The following is a 19,148-nucleotide window of genomic DNA, read 5'->3' as shown; positions in this document are numbered from 1 at the left end:
GATCAAGTAGATCACTTGTCGAGGTCGTGTCACAAAATTTAAACTTTGATTGGATAGCTTGCAGAAAATTTTCATAAATGAATTCATATCATTTACACGAAAAAGACGCGCTAACAATGACTGACAAGACTAATCCACGTCCTATTAGAAGATTAAACGAAACGGTAGTTAATCGGATTGCTGCCGGAGAGGTATATAATTTACGTTATTACTCTGCTAATTTTTTAAACTAGCAAAATAAATACTGAAATATAAAATAAATTAAGATAATTAATCGACCTGCAAATGCGTTAAAGGAGCTGATTGAAAATTCTTTGGATGCTGGTGCTTCAAACATTCAAATAACGGTTAAAGACGGGGGGCTTAAATTACTACAAATTCTTGACAACGGACATGGGATAAGGGTTGGTCATTATAATAATACAAACTTATTACTCATTTCAAATTTTATTAATAAGAGTTTGTACTAAAGAAAGAAGATATGACTATTGTTTGTGAACGTTTTACAACGAGCAAATTAAAGAATTTCGAAGATTTGTCAAATATTAATACGTACGGTTTTCGTGGTGAAGCTTTGGCGAGCATAAGTCACGTGGCACACGTTACAATTACCACCAAGACAGCCGATTCTAACTGCGCTTATAGGCAAGTATTATGTGTATGAAATGTTTCAATTTAAACTGTCTTTACGATTTATAAATTTAAGTCTTTCGTTTCTGTGACATTTCCTCGACACTAATGACTATAATAATGGCTTAATTGCTTATAGGGCTTGTTATTCGGATGGTAAACTTGTTCCTGCGAAACCTGGTACAAATGCGGAGCCAAAAGCATGTGCTGGTAATACCGGAACACAAATTACGGTAAGATTTCTTCGTAAATCCGGAGTTACAAAATTCTTTGTTATCTTCAATTTCGATATTAATATAATAACTCAATTGTCGATATAATTTCTGTTAGGCCGAAGATCTTTTCTATAATGTTCCAACACGTAGAAAGGCCCTAAAGAGCCCAAGTGATGAGTATAATAGAATTTTGGATGTGGTTAATCGATATGCAATTCATAATTCTGGTGTCAGCTTTACTTGCAAAAAGGTTAGAACAATTATCATGTTATTTTTGATTATTTGTATATCCTTTGTAATACTAATATTCTAAGTATATAGCAAGGCTCAAACCAAGCAGAAGTAAATACTTTATCAATGTCTTCAGTACTAGACAATATCCGTCAAATATATGGCAGTATAGCTTCTGAATTGTTGGGATTGAGTAAATCTTTTAAAAAGCTCGAGTTTAAGTTGAATGGATATATCTCCAACGCGAATTATAACCTTAAAAAAATGATTTTTCTCTTGTTTATAAATCGTGAGTTATTATTTTATGCGTGTTGAATTTATTGAATTCTGATTTTTATAATAGGTAATAACATCAGTAACAACATCAAAGACAGAGCTGTAGAAAATTCTTCACTAAAAAAGGCTATTGAAAGTATATACACGACATATTTGCCAAAGAATACTCATCCATTTGCATATTTAAGTTTGGAAATCAACCCACAGAATGTTGACGTCAATGTTCATCCTACAAAACGCGAAGTTAAATCATTTTCATTAGCATACTGCTTAAATTAAATATTCTATTGCTGAGTTTTTTTAATTATCTTAATAGGTTCGATTCTTGAATGAAGACGAAGTCATTGCTGCAGTAGGAGATGCTATACAAGAAAGTCTCGCCGGTGCGAACAGTTCAAGGACATTTTTAACACAGGTTTTTTTTGAAAACATCATACCAATCATATGTATTATTCATTTTTTTTATAATGGTTAATGTTATCATTGAATTTATGATAGACTTTATTACCGGGAGCTGAATCTATTGAAACGAATACAAATCTAGCAGAAAATTCGATTAAAAAATCGGGTAATTATAAATGTAATGTCACACATCCATCTTAAAGATTTACTTAACTATTATACACTTGATTAAATAAGGTGTCAAGGTTTTAAATTACAAGCTTGTTAGGACAGACAGTCGTGTACAAACACTTGATGACTTTTGTAATCCAGATAATACATTTAATATGCAACCTAAGGACAATCCAAAAAAAGGGAATAATAACTTTCCTAATAGGTATTTTAACCGATGGGCGTTAAACATTGTACTTTAATCAAATAAAATATTTAATTTTATATGTTTCTCTTATGTAGTTCAAAGAATATTGTTAATAGTAATGTGGGATCATCTAATTTGAAACGTAAACGTGAGCGTTTCGATGTTCGATTAACTAGTATTTTAACTTTACGTAAACGACTAAAGGAAATTGAACACAAAGGTACTTTTAAACTATGTATGTGTAAAATTCCTATATTTCTGATTAAAATATTATTTTTAAAAGGGCTTACGGAATTACTTGCAAATCATACATTCGTCGGTTGTGTTGATGATTCTTTAACTCTTGCGTTAGTACAGCATCAAACAAAACTTTATATGGTCAATTACAATGTTCTCAGGTATTATGAAAATTCTACTTGTATTATTCTCATTAACAAAATTAGGTTAACTAATTATTGCAAATTTATTTTATGCATTAGTGAAGAATTATTTTATCAATTGGCACTCTACGGATTTCATAATTTCGGGTTTATTCATTTGTCGATACCTGCTCCAATACGTGAATTGACAATTTTCGCTTTAGAATCTTGTGATCATGATAAATCGGAAGATTTGAAACCGAATGAAGAAATTTCCCAGGTAAATTTTTATTTGTTCTGTAACTAAAATTTTAATTATATTCTAATTTATTTAATAATAGATAATTATTGATCAATTAATCTCGCGGAAAGAAATGTTGTTAGAGTATTTTTCAATGACTATAACAGAGAATGGTGAATTAGCTACTTTACCTTTAATGCTCAAAGGATATGCACCAAATTTAGATAAACTTCCAACATTTTTATTACGTTTAGGAACAGAGGTAAAACTCCTATTATATCCACTTTTTCTACATTATATTATTTAAATTAAACGAAAATATTTTTCGTAAAGGTTGATTGGGAAACTGAAACGGGATGTTTTGAAACTCTCTCTCGCGAACTCGGATTATTTTATGCCCCCGAACCACCAAACTTTTCGAACATTTCAACATCTATTAGCAACAATCAAGACGATAATTCGATGGATATTTGTGATACGTCTAATGTAAACAAGGATAATTCCTTATTATTACCAAAAAGGAAAAGTTCTGAAAAAGAAACAAATTTGATTTTTACAGAACAACAAAAAAAAGCTGAAATTGCAAGATATAAATGGCAAATTGAACATTTAATTTTCCCTACTTTAAAAAGTCAATTTATTGCTCCAAAAAGTATTGCCGAAAACGGACACGTACTTCAAATAGCTAATTTACCAGACTTGTATCGTATATTTGAACGTTGTTAGATTATACTCTTAAGACGTTTATTTTGATTAATAAAATTTTCTATAACACACTAAACACTTTATATACAACTTTTAATAATATAATATATATACAAAAAATTAAATTACCAATCTTTTTTGATTAACATATATTAATTACTCGATCCCTTGCAGAATGTCCCAAACAGTCTAATTAAATATTAAATTAAATATGTTAAATATGTTACATATTAATCATTAATATACTTTTGAAAGATACTTTCTGTTTACAGAATTAAATGTTCATTGTTATTATCTTAAAATCACTTCCAATTAAATTAAATTAAATTAATGATTTATTAAAATTTTAAGCTAAACTGATTTTCACAAGCGCCCTGATTGAGAATTTATAAAGCTCCCAATTTCCAAGCACATTAATGAGTATGTTTCTATTAATTTAACAAAAAAACACATATAATATTAGAAGAAACTGATCAATTAATATGCAAACGAAAATATAACATTAATCATGAAGCTATACCTTGACTAAATGTTTAAATAAGTTCACAAAATTTTGAGGATCTTCAATTATTCTCGGAGCTTTGACTTACGAGATTCCATTTAAATTATGTTGTATTATACATAAATGACAGAAATAAAAATATGACCGATTTTGATTATCATCTGGTATATATTGAACTTATTTTATTAAAAGACCATCGATGTTTGCGCCATAAATAATTTGCTTATCGATTATTCTTAGAAAGAACATCGAAACCTAAAGATTGTGCCACATTTCACGATAATCCACAGAAATAATAGGATTGTTCTACAAAATGATCCTACTTGAGGAGATTAATTAATCATTGCGTAAGATACCATCATCCACCTTGCAATCATATTATTCTTGTATGGACCTCCATGTTGTCGCTATATTACTCTTTCTCTGTAGAGATTTCACGAAAGGCATCCGAGCATAAGATTGTGTCGCATAAATTTCGCCTTTAAAGTACATTCGAAATCTTCGAAATATAAGTTCCGCGACATAACATTACCTTTATTTATATTTTTCTAGTGCAATGATTTTTAAAAGCCGATGGATCTGGAACTAAATCCCACCATCCCTTCTCCTCTAGAGGATCCGAAGCTGGACCCTTAGTTAGGTACGTTTTTTATGCGAAGGTTCGGTATCCGAATCCTCCGCATCTACTTCCTCATACTTTCTCTTAGAAGAGGTAGCAGTTCCCAGAGAAGACGACGTCGCGGCTATATTTCCATCTGGGGGCAAAATAAACTTTTGAAGCAATTCAGGTACACCTAATTCTTCGGCGATTTTCAAAGCATCTTCGTATGGAACCCTACAACAGTACAAAATAAGTTAGTGTAAATTTTACCATGTTAAAGCCTTATGTTACTTAACCACTTACCAGTCACCCTGATAAGTTGCATAGCCGCCCTGCAAAGATGCGGCTGAAAAACTTCCGTGTTCTTCAAAGCCGCTTGGAGAAGTCTTGCTAACTTTCTTCTTCACCATTCTCAATTTATTATTGTCAGGAGAGGTATGAAATTCGACATAGCGCCAAATCGAGTTTAGGTGCACATACCCTGTACTGGCGCTCCATCTGAGAAATGGTTTGTACCATACCTCGCCGGTGGTGAACTTTTCGTTTCTTTTGCGCTTCATTGAAATACTAAAAGCTAAAAAAAGTTAAAATAAAATAAAGAACTTTTAAGAAATGTTCCAATTTAAATTATAGTATTTAACATTAAAAAAAAAAATTAAAATACGTAAAAAAAATATTTTTATGATCCATTACAAAAAATAATATTTTTTTCTCTGCGCGTAATTTTATAAATAAAATCCATTTACCTTTGCCAGCGGTTGGTTGTTCCTCGCCCACAGCATATTTCTCTTTATCAATCTCAGGGATAGGAAGCCATTCCTCGTTGCTTTCTGCGAAAATTATCGCCTGCATTCTTTCATTATGTTCTTTTTTATCTCCTATGTAAGTTACGGGTACAGACATTTGTCTAGTTTTTCCTTTATTATTTGTCGTCGTTATTATCGGTGCCATTGCCGTCGCTTTTTTGTCTCGTCGATTTATCATTTCATTACGATTCCTTGTCTATTCATAAAAAAATTATATATATTATTTAATAAAAAAATAAAAAAATATCTACCGAACTTACTTCTTTGGCCTTTCCCTTTTCCTTGGGTTGTCTTGGTTGTTTTCGTAACGGCCATTCAAGGTTATATAAACTAAAATGTCGCGAGCATCTTGGGCATTTGTGGGCATTCATGTCCACTTGAAGTGGCGCAAATTTTTCACGACATACTCGACAAACCCTTTTTATGTTAGGCTTATCATTAAAAAAACTAGCACTAAGTTTTTGATTAGAATCATTTTGTCCGGGCAAATCATTACTACATAAGTAAGAAATAGACATTCGCGAAGTATTACTATTAGTGGCTCGCGACCTATTTCCTCTCCCTTTATATGTAGAAGGAAACTGCCTTTGCCACTGGTTATTCCCTGGTACTATAATCTGTGTTTCTATTCCCCAAGTAATTTGAATATTTGGGTTGGCTGTTAACTCCACACCCGTCCACGGTCGTGATGCAACAAGTCCTGACATCTCACCAATATCTGGTAATCCTTTTTGGTTCAAAGAATCTAAATGCTGTCTGCTAAATCCGGTATTGCTGGTTTGATTAGACACTGAGGATCTTCGACTAACAGACATCGGTGATACATTTGGAACTCGTTCTATAGTCCTAGTAGCGTATACTGGCTCAGATTCACGTCGATTAATAATCGAATGCGAATTGTAATTTGAAGTATTTCTACTATTTATATGTTTTGCACTAACTGATCTATCATCGGTTGTTGACTGAGGAAACTTTGATACGGATATAGAATTAATACCACGACTTACGTGAGGGACAACAGTTGACGCCGTTCGCGATGACTGTTCACTTGCTACATTAGATTGAATTGATAGCCCAGTTGAATTAATTTCTTGGTTTGCTCTAGAATTTGTTATAGTAGTGTGCATTAACATTCCAGAATCTCTGTTAGGGCGTTGTAATGTTGATCCGGATGGAGAATTATCATTTCGCTCGTCTTGCGTAACTGTATTTGATGTATTTGTCCTCAATGATTGATAATTATTATTACAAATTTCTTGAGGGACATTAGCTCTTGATTCTTGATTGCCAGTACCAATATCTTGGAATAATCTACCAGAATTGCCACTAGAAGAATTAATCGCTGTAAATGATGCGTTAGGGCGTACTCGAGTTGTTGAGAACAATGCTTTGAAACTCATTGGCTCCAAAAACTTTCGTTGTCTCACCGAGATTGATGCCGAATTTACAGGAAGGCAATTTTTATTTTCGGTTCTGTTAGTGGAAGTAATACGTCCTGAAACGTTGGTATTAATGGTAGGTTGTGTTCTAACTGAAGTGGTACGTTCATCAAGGTCCATCTGTATTTGTGTAGAAGTGGTATGATCATCTGCAGGAGAAATATCACTATTAATGTCAATCGAAGAATTTTCTGCTACTGAGTCGTCATCCATATTTTTGTTAACGCGAACAGGAACAGGTTTACTTTTACTTTTAGTGGTGTTATTAACTAGTTGAAAAAACGTTCGATGAATCGGATTATAAGTAATTTTTTTCTTAGGAAAAAAAAAATTAACGTACACTGAATAGCTTTATTACGGCGCATGCTACGCCTCACAAGCCTGCCATCATTATATACGAAAGGTCTTAAACCTTCATAGGCTTCTTCTTCTGCTTCATCCCTAACTTTCTTGAAGCCGCCAGTTTGTTTTTGTTCGCAGGTTACACAAAGACATTCTTCATTGCCTTGACCGAAATAATTTTCACCATAATGAGCTGTTAGTTCTTCACCAACCGCTACGTCTCTAAGCAATTTAAAAGAGATTGTATTTTGTCCCGTCGCAATAAAATGTGTGTTTGGGTTACAATCATGCTAAAATAATAAGAACAATTATAATTATAAAACATGAAACGTTATATAATAATTGGTAGGGTGTTTCAATATTGTCGAAGCCCGATTTTTACCGTTTGAGCTATTAAGATCTCATATTGATCGATGTTAAAATAACAGTCCGTCAAGAAGCCTGAATTACTTACATTAACAAACCTAGCTGGTCCAAGAAGTAAACACATGCAATCTTTTCTGGTTGACCACATTATACTGAAATCTCTTCCGCCTTCAAGAGCTCGTTCCTCTTCGCTAGTGATAGGAACAAGAACTCCAGTGCAGTATTTGATTTCATCACCAACTTGCCATTTTTTTGTTGCTATTATACATGCCTCTCGTTTATCAGAACCAGAATAACGCGGCGTTTCTGCTATTTCGCAACCTGCGTTCGGTAGGTACATTTCAAAGTACCTGTTTGCATGTCTTAAAACAAAGTTATAATAAATATTTTATGCTAAAATGAGTGTCAAAATAAAAGATATTTACGATATGAATTCCCTCTCATTTTCAGTAGTAACACCAGCAGCTTCAATAACGGAAGGAACCCTGAATAAAAAAAAGTTGGGTTCATTAACGTGAATAGATGGTAGTTGTTCAAGTAACAAACACACAATAAATATTGTATATTAAGAAGCACAATACGGCGATTTTCTAAATAATTAATAGACTATAAATTTCATGACCTCCTTTCTCTACTTTGCGTCCAATTAAATCATTCCAAGCGCTTTCGAGGTGATTTAGGTATTAGTATACTTACTTGAGTAGCTCCTTCGCTGCGTTATTAATCTTGTTTGGCTGGATTACGTGGCGCTGTATATGCTCAACAAGAACCTCTCGCGAAACCTTAGTTTCAACGTAACTGGGATTCAATTTAAACGTTTTAAACCATAGGTTGATTTTGTCAATCAGCAGCTCGGTTAAAACGTCGTCAAATTGTTGGGGCATTTCTGACCCCATCTTGAGAAGTGTGAAATATAGGAAAGTAATTGATTTTAAGAAGTTCGTGGAATATGGTGAGTGAACAATATAATGTAATGAATGAAAGAATGCTAATACTACAAAAAGAGAGTACAAGCTTTTGGGTTTTGACGAAGAAAGAAAAGGTGTTATTTAGAGAGCTTTATATCAAATTTTCTTGTGGCGCAGTAGCACTGTGGCTGACCGATTTACGTGCTACAATGCTAGGTATTCCATACATGCTGCGGATTTAGTACATCTAGAACACAAAAAGACGCGTTTTCTTTCCATTTATACCTTGAACACACCTGAAGAATATATTTATAAGATTATACCATATTGGTTCATTACCGAACTTATTTACGTTATAAATCTATTGGTATTACTTCTGACAACATTCAACTGTTGTCATTATTACGTATTTATATTTCTTTATTTTTCCGTCCAAATTAAATAAATGCTAAATAACTTCTTGACCAGCGCGAAAATGTATCCTTCTTAACCTGTACGACTAGTCTCCATATACAGTATTTAATATGTATATGTGTGCCAAGAGAATATCACGAGTAAAGTTAAGTATGAAGTCGCATAAGAATTCAAAAAAATAAAAAAAGCATTAGTCCTACAGGGGTTCCCGGATCGTCCCTACGAGGGTAAGGACATTGGAACATGGTGCATTAATACGTAATTTCTTAAATTATAAATATAGATATGTTGAAATTTAAAAAATATAAAAGTAACAAAATAAATTTTATTAATATTTCTTAATGAAATTTGTTTTATAAAAGTCTAGCTGTATATAAAATGGGCTGTACATCTTGAAGTTCTCAAGTAAATTATTCTAATAATACTTATTTTAATTATTTTCCAAATCAAATTATTATTCATATACTAATAAAAACCACCATAAGAAAAAAGAATATAATTTAATTCAAATTTTTGCATATATATCTAACTAATAAATGGCAGAATTCAATAGCTTTCAATGTTCAAAAATACCTAATTTTAACAGGCAACTTTAGTTTAAAATATTAAGCTTAAACTTAAACTTAAAATAACTGAATTCTGTAAAAAAATTTTATTTATAATTCTTGTAAAAATTCAAGAAATTTAAATAATTTCTATTTTCTATAAAGTTATAATATAGAATAAAAATATAAAATAAATTTTTATAAGTTTAAAAATAATTAAAAAATTAAAATAAAATGTTTTTAAAATTTTTAAAATAATTAAAATATTTAAACAAATAATTATGTTTTTTATTAATAATCTAGTACTTTTAAAGTAATATTTAAAGTTTTCTGTATATATAAATTTATAAATTTAATATATAATTAAATTAATTTTTTATTAATGGAATAAAACACCACTTAAAATAAATCACCAAAAATCTAAAGTAAAATTCATAATTAAGAATTTTTAAAAATCTTACTATATATAAATAAATTTATACATCTAAAAGTAAATGTTACACCAAATTATTATGATTTTTTTCCTTTTTAGATCAATTAACCAATAGAATCACTAGTAAATAAAATTACTAGTAAATTTAAAAAATAAATTATATATAAATTAAAATTAATTTGCATTAAAATTGATATTTTTTATTCTTATAATTTTTGGTAATTATTTTAAAATCTAGTAATTAGATATGAATAAACTTTTTTGTTTTATAAAGCCTATTAATAAAAAATATGGATAAATTAAATTACTAAATAATAAAATAATTAAAATAATTGCAAAAAACTGATTTTTAAACTTTCAAATTTGGCTAAATTTGCTTTTTTTTATTAGTAAAGTCAAATTATAACTTGTTTTATATATATTTAAAATTTTGTAATTATTAAGTATGGTATAAAAAAACAGTTATTTAATAAGTTTATAAATATTTTAATTATTAATTACATATCAAATATTTATTATTACCGTAAAATCGCAAAAATAAGCACCCCTCGAAAATAAGCACCTCCCCCTATTTTGCACAATCTCATGCAGCAATAAAACATAAGAATATATATAAAAAAATATCGCAAAAATAAGCACCTCCCCAAACTTTTCATCCAGAACCCTTGCAAAAAAGGGGTGCTTGTTTTTGCGATTTTACGGTACCATTTTCAAATTAGTGTAATTCTGTAAATCTTTTAAAAAAATCTGAAAAACTCAGATTTTTTTAAAATAACTATGTAAAAAAAGGTCAATTATTAATAATTACCAAGAAAATCTTAAAACTTTTCAGTTATTTAAGTAGTTTTTCTTGAAAATATAGTAGTATTATACAAAATTTTAACAGGACTTTACTTACTTATAATAAATATTATTATAGAAATTGGTTTATTATTAATGATTTTTGCCTTACTTTTTTTTTAAATTTATTAGTTAATTGGCTAAAGAAGAAAAATCATAATAATGTAATACAAAATTTCCTTTTATAATAAGATTTACAAAGAATTTTATATATAATTTTTACCTTATGTCTGAAGATAACTAATTTTATAAGTAAAATCCTGTTTTAATTCTTCCTTATAGAAAAACTACTTAAATAATTGAGATTTTTGCATAAATTCCTTCAGAAATTGCTAATAATTGATTCTTCTTTATATAGTTATCCAAAAAATAATTATCTTAAATAGATAATATATATATTACACTAATTTGAAAACAGTAATACATATCAGTGAATTTGTTTCATCATATGTCAGCCAAACATAATAAATTAATTAAAGAATTGGGTTTTTCTATTTCTATAATAAACTTGTTATAGCAAATAATATGTGATAAAACAAATCCACTGATGTAAAATAAGCTTCTATATTTATCAAAATATATCTGATATATATTAAATATTCAAATATTAATAAACATATTAAATTTTATTATAACCTGCTAAATAGATATTGATTTTAATTTGTATTAATAGTTATTATACTAATATTTCTTCATTTGGCTTTTACTATTTCTATTAAATTGATAATAATTAATTCCAGAAATGTTTTATGCATACATACTTTACTAAAAATAGCCAATTTTTTGAAATGATTTTGTAATAATTTTAAAATACTACAAAAATACATTTAATACATCAAAATGTTTTTATTATACTTTTGCTATTATTTTGTAATTATATTGTATCTAAGTCTATAAAAATAATTCAAAATAATATCACAATAATTTTTTAATGTTTTTGTTATTATTTTATTATTATAATATAATTAACTTTGATATTATTTTAATATTTTAATCTCAAAAATACCTTAAATATATCTTGATATATTTTAAAAATTTTACAAAATAATTGCACAATTGTTTTGAAAGCCATTGTATCTAGGTCTATAAAAATATTTCAAAAAATTGGCCATTTTTAGTAAAGTAAAATCATTTTTTAACTACTTCTAGTAAGGATAATTTAAAAAAAATCACTTTTCTCATTAATTTCTCTATAAGGCAGTATTATAATATTTTTACATAACAATTATAATATAAAACTATTTATATGGAAAGAACCAAAAGATAAAGTATTAAAAAATGCACTTATCATGTGATTATAATTTAATTAGTCCAAAATACATTTCCTTAAAAAAGGTATTTAACTCAAAAAGTGACACTTTCATTTTGATAAGTATTTAACTGCCAGGAAATTATGCCAACTTCAAAAATAATAAACAATTAGAAAAAGAAGCAAATCATCAAATGTTTCAAATCACTGAAAAGGGAGTAGAAATAGAAAATAATATAATCAAATTTAAAGACTGGAAGATACTTTCGAGGCTATTTTCAGAAATAAAAAACTCAGCTTATGAGTTCTAACAAATCCTTTTATACTGGTTTAAACTTTCGTTTTGAAACTGGTGCTAATTTTTAAACACTTACTACAATACTATATCTAATCTGCTCTGATAAGGTTGAAATTCTGCAATTTCGATAACCTTTTATATAACAACCCTTTTGCTATCTATCAATGGAGTATACATATAAACTGTACTGTACGGTTGGCTAAACTGTACTGTACGAAGTGAGAATTCACCAATCAGATTTTATTGTACGATAAATAAACTGAAAAAATTTGAAAAGTATACAATGAGTTATGATTGGCTAAAATATTTTCGTACAGTACAGTTTAGCTATTTACCTATTTTTCATGGCCTCTATGACTTAAACTAAGATGAAAAAATTAAAATATAGTGTATATTAATTTTATTAGCATGAATTCAGTATAATAGATTTCCAATATATCGAAATTTTTTCGCTATACCGGATATCCCGATAAACCGGATATTTTTAGTGGAACCGATAGATCCGGTTTATCGAATTTCACTGTGTATTTGTTTTTCCATACAAGAGTAGTCATATTATATTACATCTAAGATTTTTTTAATCAAACAAAAATTAAAGATTCATTTATTTGGTCTTATGACGCGTCAGAATTTAAGGTAATTAAATTCTTTTCGATATATAACTGAAAGGCCTTCCACTAAAATTACTTTTTTTATTCAATATTTAAGATGAATTTATTAGTTTAATTGGTTTTTATTCCAAATGAAATTCAAACGCTTATTTTCGATTTGAATCCTTCTTGTGCCTACAAAACATAAATAATAAATGAATCTAATTTCCAAAGAAGAAAGAAACCCCCAAAAATAATTACCTTTCCGGATCAGCAACATTTAACAATAAAGCTTCGGAATCCAATAATACGCGATTCTGAGATTTCGCTATAATCGCAGCAATATCTCTAGCCGTTTCGATTTTTCTCAACTCAATAAATCCAGGCTTGTTTTTAATTGCCTCACCAATTAACTCTGCCGATACAGCTTCTCCTTCTGCTCTAATAATGATAGACTGCTTTTCCTGTTTAGCGCTTTCCACCACAAAAAATGCACGCTGAGCTTCTTGCTGGGCAATTTGCTTAGCTTCAACTGCGTGAGTGAATTCAGGGGAAAATGCAACATGCGTAATGGAAACATCATCCAGGATGATATTAAACCTTAGTGCACGGCGTGTCAAATTTTCTCTCACAAGACGCGAAACTCGTTCGCGTTGAGTGATTAATTGCGATGCATTAAATTGTGCTACAACAGATTTGAGTACTTCATTAACAATAGACGGAAGAACTCTTTCATCATAATCAGTTCCAAGATTTCGGTAGATTGTAGGTAAAGAATCAATTTTTGGTTTGGACAAAACACGACATGTAATATTGACCATTTGAAGATCTATATGAATAAAAATAATATTTTTAAGAATATGAAATAACATATATATAAATTAATCAATTAATTACCTTTTGTGCCAGTCAAAGACGCAATATTTCTTGGTTTTGCTCTCACATCATAAATGACCGGTGTTTCAAACCATGGAATCATAAAGTGTGTACCTTCATTATAGATGTCTTTTTTGACTCCGAAAAGCCTGGTGTATTTTATCGCGCGATGACCACCATCAACTATAAATTATAATAAATGAACTTGTAATTTATCATAAATTTATAACGGAAAGAATTTTTAAAATCACAATACAATAATTCTTTATTTAATTATTTCCTATATGATAATTATACAATTTAAATTTTTATCAAATTTTAATACCAAAATTTGCATTCTGGTCTTTCAATTTTTCAAACACTAAACTTCGAGAACATAAATATTCAAATACCGTTAAACAAACTGGCATTTATTCCAAGACCGGCAGCACCTAAGATAATTAAAGTTCCTGCGCCAGTAAATAAACCCTTTCCGCCACCTTTGGGCAGCATTCCACCCAATCTGTTAATAGCTTGTCTTCCTTGTGAAGCCATTCTATGATATGAAATTTTTTTTTTATCGATCAAATTTGTACAGTCAACCCCCTCTATAATCACACCCCTATGGTGTGATTATAATGAGGTGTGCCTATTGGTGAGGGTCTAATTGAAAATACAGTAGAAAATTTATATACATATAATATATTGAATATAAAAATTAGAGTTAAATATGTTTTTATTTATCAATCTAAATAAAAATTTAATAATAAATTCTATCCTCTTAACTCCTTCAATTCTAATTTTTTTATAATATTTCATAATATTTTTTCATGCATCCTCGATGTATTTTTTTCAAGTACTTTTATTATGAAATTTAATAAGATGTAACAGGTATAATATTGCATATAACTATGCTATGCAAACATAAATATATAAGTTCACATAATTTAAAATTTAAAATTTGTGTATTCGTTACCTAGTGATTGGATTTTTATGATTTTAGATTCATTACATTCGTCTCATTGAGAAGATTCAAATGATAATAATTTTACATTTGTGAGATCATTATTTAGTACATAACAGATAATTACAATTTAAAAAGTTTGTTCTAGTGATTGGATTTTCAGGTGGTAAATACATGATAATCTGATTGAATTATGGTTATTTTAACCTTCTAAACTTTTTATTGTGCAATTTGTAAAATTGCATATTTCAAAAAATTTTGGATGGAAAAAATATTTTTCTCTCTTAACACCTAGATCAGTGCGCATACTGCATAGCGCGTATTTTATCACTTATTTCATTAAATCACGTTCTTATATGGAAGGTGCCTATAAAGGGGATCGACTGTATATAGTATTTTACAAATTTACTATTTTAACCAACCCAAATTCTAGCATTTCTAAAAATTCTTAACCAGGGACCAACCTCACCCCATTTCTTTCCCTCCTCAATAGGATACCAAGAATTTGCTTCTTTCATAATAACTCTTTCAGGATGAGGCATCATAATTAATACTCTACCATTTGGAGTTTGTAAACCTGTAATTCCCATTGGACTTCCATTCGGATTAAATGGATATTTTTCTGTAACATTACCATAGTTATCTATAAATTGGATTACAACCAATCCCTGTTGAATTAAATTTTTCATCTGTTCTTCACTAGAAAATTCAGCTTTACCTTCACCATGTGCAACTGCTATAGGGAGTCTTGAACCTGTCATATCCTTTAAAAATATTGAAGGTGTAACCTTTGGGGACTTTTCCTCGGATTTAATTATTTTAACGAGACTAAATCTTGCTTCAAATTGTTCACTTTTATTTCTTTTAAATACAGGCCAATTTTCCGTACCGGGTATTAACTCTTTTAATTGGCTCATAAATTGACATCCATTGCATATTCCTAATGCAAATGTATCTTGCCGATTTTTAAAGAAATCCTCAAATTCTTCTCTTGCATTAGAATGTAATAATATAGATTTTGCCCATCCAGAACCTGCTCCAAGAACATCACCATATGAGAATCCACCGCACGCTGCTATACCTCTAAATTCTTTAAGTGTAACTTTACCCGATAAAATATCTGACATATGTACATCTATTGTTTTAAAACCTGCCAGATGAAAAGCGTATGCCATTTCGATTTGTCCATTTATTCCTTGTTCTCGAAGAATTGCTACCTTTGGCTTTATTTCTTCAGGACACTTAATAAAAGGTAGAGTAACGTCATGTGATGGATCAAATGTTAATTGAAAATGTAGACCTGGATTATTAACATCTAATATGTTATCAAATTCTTCTTTTGCACATATACTATTATCTCTTATTGACTGCATTTGATAAGAAGTTTCGGACCAAGTACGTTGTAGTTCAACACGTGACGATTTAAATAAAATTTGTTCATCTTTTTTTATCAGAATATCTTGACTTTTATCAGGAGACACATCGCCAATATGATAAATATTTTCCTTTGGGAAACCCAAATTAACAAATGCATTGGTAACATTTTCAAAATCATTTTGTCTAAGTTGAATAACAGCACCAAGTTCTTCATTAAACAAAGCTCCAATAACATCATTATTTTGTAAAATACATGAAATATTTACACTAATTCCAACATGACCAGCGAAAGCCATTTCAATAATAGTAACAAATAATCCGCCATCAGACCTGTCATGATATGCCAAAATACTTTCATATTCACCCTGACGAACATCCTGGATAGCATTAAAAAAGGACTTAATTAACTTAGGACTTTCCACATCTGGAACTTCATTGCCTATCTGCTTATAGACTTGTGCAATAGCTGATCCGCCCATCCTTTGCTTACCATTCGCCAAATCCAAAAACACAAGAATTGTGTTTTCTATTATATCAGTTCTTAATTGAGGTGTCAAAGTTTTATGAGTATTAACCACAGTTGCAAATCCCGTAATAACCAAACTCAATGGAGAAATGATCTCTTTCCGGTTATCATTTTCATCTTTCCATTTCATTTTCATTGACATTGAATCTTTTCCAACTGGAATGCTAATTCCTAAAGCTGGGCAAAGCTCCAAACTAATTGTCTGTACAGCTTCATATAAACCTGAACCTTCACCATCATGATTCGCCGCACACATCCAGTTAGCACTCAGACGTATACGAGAAATAGATTTAATATTTGCAGCTGCAAGATTTGTAATTGCTTCGGCTACAGCAATACGTGCTGACGCTCCATGTGAGATTAAAGAAATTGGTGCACGTTCACCTATCGCCATTGCTTCTCCCGCGTTAATTCCAACACCATACGATGATATTGTAACAGCAACATCTGCTACAGGTATTTGCCACGGTCCAACCATTTGGTCTCGTGCAACCAATCCAGTGATAGTCCTATCACCAATATTGATTAGAAAAGATTTGGAAGCTACTGATGGAAGTCGAAGAACGCGGTTTATTGCATCTTTTAAAATTTCACCTTGATCTGCAACATCAACTAAATATCTCTTTAGAGATATGTCAAAAGGTATACGATGTGGTTTTAAAGTAGTCGTTTCACGTAACATCTTTGGCGGTTTTCCAAATAAAATTGACATCGGAAGATTTATCGGAGTAGCTTTTAACAAACTATCTTGTAAGATCAACTCTTGCTTTTCTGTAGCAACCCCAACATCTGCAAAAAGGCATTTTTCACGCTTACAAATATTCTCAAATAATTCGATATTATCCTGTGCTACAGCCAAAACGTATCTCTCTTGTGCTTCATTACACCATATTTCCATGGGTGACATTCCAGGGTCATCATTTGGAATAGCGCGTAATTGAATTATGCATCCTAATCCACTATCATGTACAATTTCGGGAAAAGCATTAGATAATCCACCAGCACCAACATCATGAATGGATTGAATAGGATTTTTATCGCCCAATGCTGTACAAACATCAATAACTTGTTGACATCTACGTTGCATTTCTGGATTTTCACGTTGAACTGATCCAAAATCTAAACGAGCATCACTAGCACCGCTTGTCATGGAAGAAGCCGCACCACCACCAAGTCCAATTAACATAGCAGGTCCGCCTAATACAAATAAATGAGCTCCTGGCGTTATTTGTTTCTTAAACACATGATGGGGCCTAATTGTGCCTAATCCACCAGCGATCATTATAGGCTTATGATATCCTCGAATTTCATTTGTCTCATTAGTCATAGGAACTTCCTGAGCAAAGGTACGAAAATAACCCGTAATATTAGGCCGACCAAATTCGTTATTATAAGCAGCGCCACCTAACGGCGCTTCAATCATGATGTCAAATGAGGAAGCAATATGTGAAGGTTTTCCAAAATCAATTTCCCAAGGTTGAACGTAACCGGGAATTAAAAGATTTGAAACACTAAATCCAGTCAACCCAGCTTTTGGTTTAGATCCTTGACCAACAGATCCTTCATCACGAATTTCACCGCCAGAGCCCGTTGCAGCACCAGGAAAAGGTGAAACTGCTGTTGGATGATTATGAGTTTCAACTTTTGCAACAATATGTACATCTTCTTCAAATAAATTATACTTAAAATCACTATTGGGAGAAAATCTTGTGGCTCTAAATCCTTCTAGTACCGCGGCATTATCAGAATAAGCCGATATAGTGAATTGAGGATTTAATTTGTGAGTATTTTTAATCATGTCAAATAATGAATACGATTTTTTTTCATTATCAATTATCCAATCAGCTCTAAATATTTTATGCCGACAATGTTCCGAATTAACTTGAGCAAACATAAATAATTCTACATCCGTTGGATTTCTATCCAAACTATTTTCGGAATCACCAACAAAAACGTCAACTAGATAATCAATTTCATCATCTGTTAACGCCAATCCAAGCTGTTTATTTCCATTAATCAGCTTTTTTTTCGCTACTAATTTATGATCTAAAGATTTTTCATTACTATCACTTGATAATTCGATAATTCTTAAAGGTGCGGGTTTACCGTGTTTAAAAATAGTTTCAGATGATGGTAGATGATTAACAATAATTTGAGTCATTCGATCATATAATAAATGATCCAGCATAACAAGTTTTTCTGAAATAATATGTCTCATATCGACCGTTAATTTTGTGCCAAATAAATATGCTACACCGCGTTCAATTCTTTCTACATGTTGTTCTAAATTACACATATAAGATATATTTGTCGCTTTAGAAGACCAAGGCGAAATTGTACCTGGTCTTGGTATAACAATTAAAATGTGTGGATCAGCGATTGGTTTTGGGGATGTTATATATTCTTTTATTTTATTAATCGAGTCATTGGTTGTATTAATAATTCCATAATTAAGCAGATTATCTAAAATTTTTCTTTCTATTGACTTCGAATCTTTTAATATTTTTAATGATTCTTCATTACGAGGCTGTATAAAATGAACATATATTGCCGTAATTGTATCTATTGGAACATATGCTTGAATATTTTTTAATAATGTTTTTTTTTTGAAGTCTGAAAGCGCGGGGTTACCTGGCAAAATTAACATTTTTTTTTTCTTACACCAATTGAAGAAAA

At 30.3% G+C, this 19,148-nt stretch overlaps 4 protein-coding genes across 4 annotated transcripts; 1 reads left to right on the top strand and 3 right to left on the bottom strand.

Moving 5' to 3' along the window:
• Positions 1-77: 77 nt before the first annotated feature.
• On the top strand, positions 78-3,498 carry OCT59_016786 (uncharacterized protein; the record flags this gene model as incomplete). The annotated part of the gene is made up of 15 exons (XM_025317517.2): positions 78-191; positions 267-404; positions 473-645; positions 770-863; positions 961-1,095; positions 1,167-1,365; positions 1,447-1,595; positions 1,669-1,767; positions 1,851-1,920; positions 1,992-2,130; positions 2,208-2,332; positions 2,396-2,510; positions 2,592-2,751; positions 2,813-2,974; positions 3,046-3,498. 15 exons carry the CDS (start codon positions 78-80, stop codon positions 3,436-3,438), a joined length of 2,265 nt encoding a protein of 754 aa, XP_025178088.2. The 3' UTR covers positions 3,439-3,498.
• Positions 3,422-8,369, bottom strand: OCT59_016785 (uncharacterized protein; the record flags this gene model as incomplete). The annotated part of the gene is made up of 9 exons (XM_025308897.2): positions 3,422-3,845; positions 3,938-4,754; positions 4,824-5,094; positions 5,267-5,522; positions 5,587-7,034; positions 7,106-7,397; positions 7,562-7,835; positions 7,899-7,958; positions 8,170-8,369. The coding sequence occupies 8 exons, from the start codon at positions 8,367-8,369 to the stop codon at positions 4,556-4,558; spliced, it is 3,000 nt and encodes a 999-aa protein (XP_025178085.2). The 3' UTR covers positions 3,422-3,845; positions 3,938-4,555.
• Positions 8,370-12,530: 4,161 nt separating this feature from the next.
• On the bottom strand, positions 12,531-14,183 carry OCT59_016784 (Prohibitin-2 subunit of the prohibitin complex (Phb1p-Phb2p)). Its single transcript, XM_025317516.2, has 4 exons — positions 14,019-14,183; positions 13,648-13,809; positions 13,012-13,579; positions 12,531-12,945 (listed from the first exon to the last, which is right to left on the bottom strand). The coding sequence occupies exons 1-4, from the start codon at positions 14,158-14,160 to the stop codon at positions 12,918-12,920; spliced, it is 900 nt and encodes a 299-aa protein (XP_025178084.2). The 5' UTR covers positions 14,161-14,183; the 3' UTR covers positions 12,531-12,917.
• A 628-nt stretch (positions 14,184-14,811) lies between these two features.
• Positions 14,812-19,140, bottom strand: OCT59_016783 (uncharacterized protein). The gene has a single exon (XM_025317515.2). The coding sequence runs from the start codon at positions 19,117-19,119 to the stop codon at positions 14,983-14,985; it is 4,137 nt and encodes a 1,378-aa protein (XP_025178083.1). The 5' UTR covers positions 19,120-19,140; the 3' UTR covers positions 14,812-14,982.
• Between the last annotated feature and the right edge of the window lie 8 nt (positions 19,141-19,148).

Source organism: Rhizophagus irregularis, chromosome 25, assembly GCF_026210795.1.
Source record: "Rhizophagus irregularis chromosome 25, complete sequence".
Classification (NCBI taxonomy): domain Eukaryota; kingdom Fungi; phylum Glomeromycota; class Glomeromycetes; order Glomerales; family Glomeraceae; genus Rhizophagus; species Rhizophagus irregularis.
The sequence above is the reverse complement of the archived record's forward strand: the minus strand, read 5'-3'. Positions and strand labels throughout refer to the sequence as shown.

Bases quoted from the DNA above. Each gene is read 5' to 3' on its own strand.
- OCT59_016783 (XM_025317515.2), bottom strand. From the start codon at position 19,119: ATGTTAATTTTGCCAGGTAACCCCGCGCTTTCAGACTTCAAAAAAAAA.
- OCT59_016784 (XM_025317516.2), bottom strand. From the start codon at position 14,160: ATGGCTTCACAAGGAAGACAAGCTATTAACAGATTGGGTGGAATGCTG. The intron at 13,810-14,018 runs GTATTTGAATAT...TATAATTTATAG, and splicing joins AAATGCCAGTTTGTTTAACG to TTGATGGTGGTCATCGCGCG. The intron at 12,946-13,011 runs GTAATTATTTTT...TATGTTTTGTAG, and splicing joins AATGTTGCTGATCCGGAAAG to GCACAAGAAGGATTCAAATC.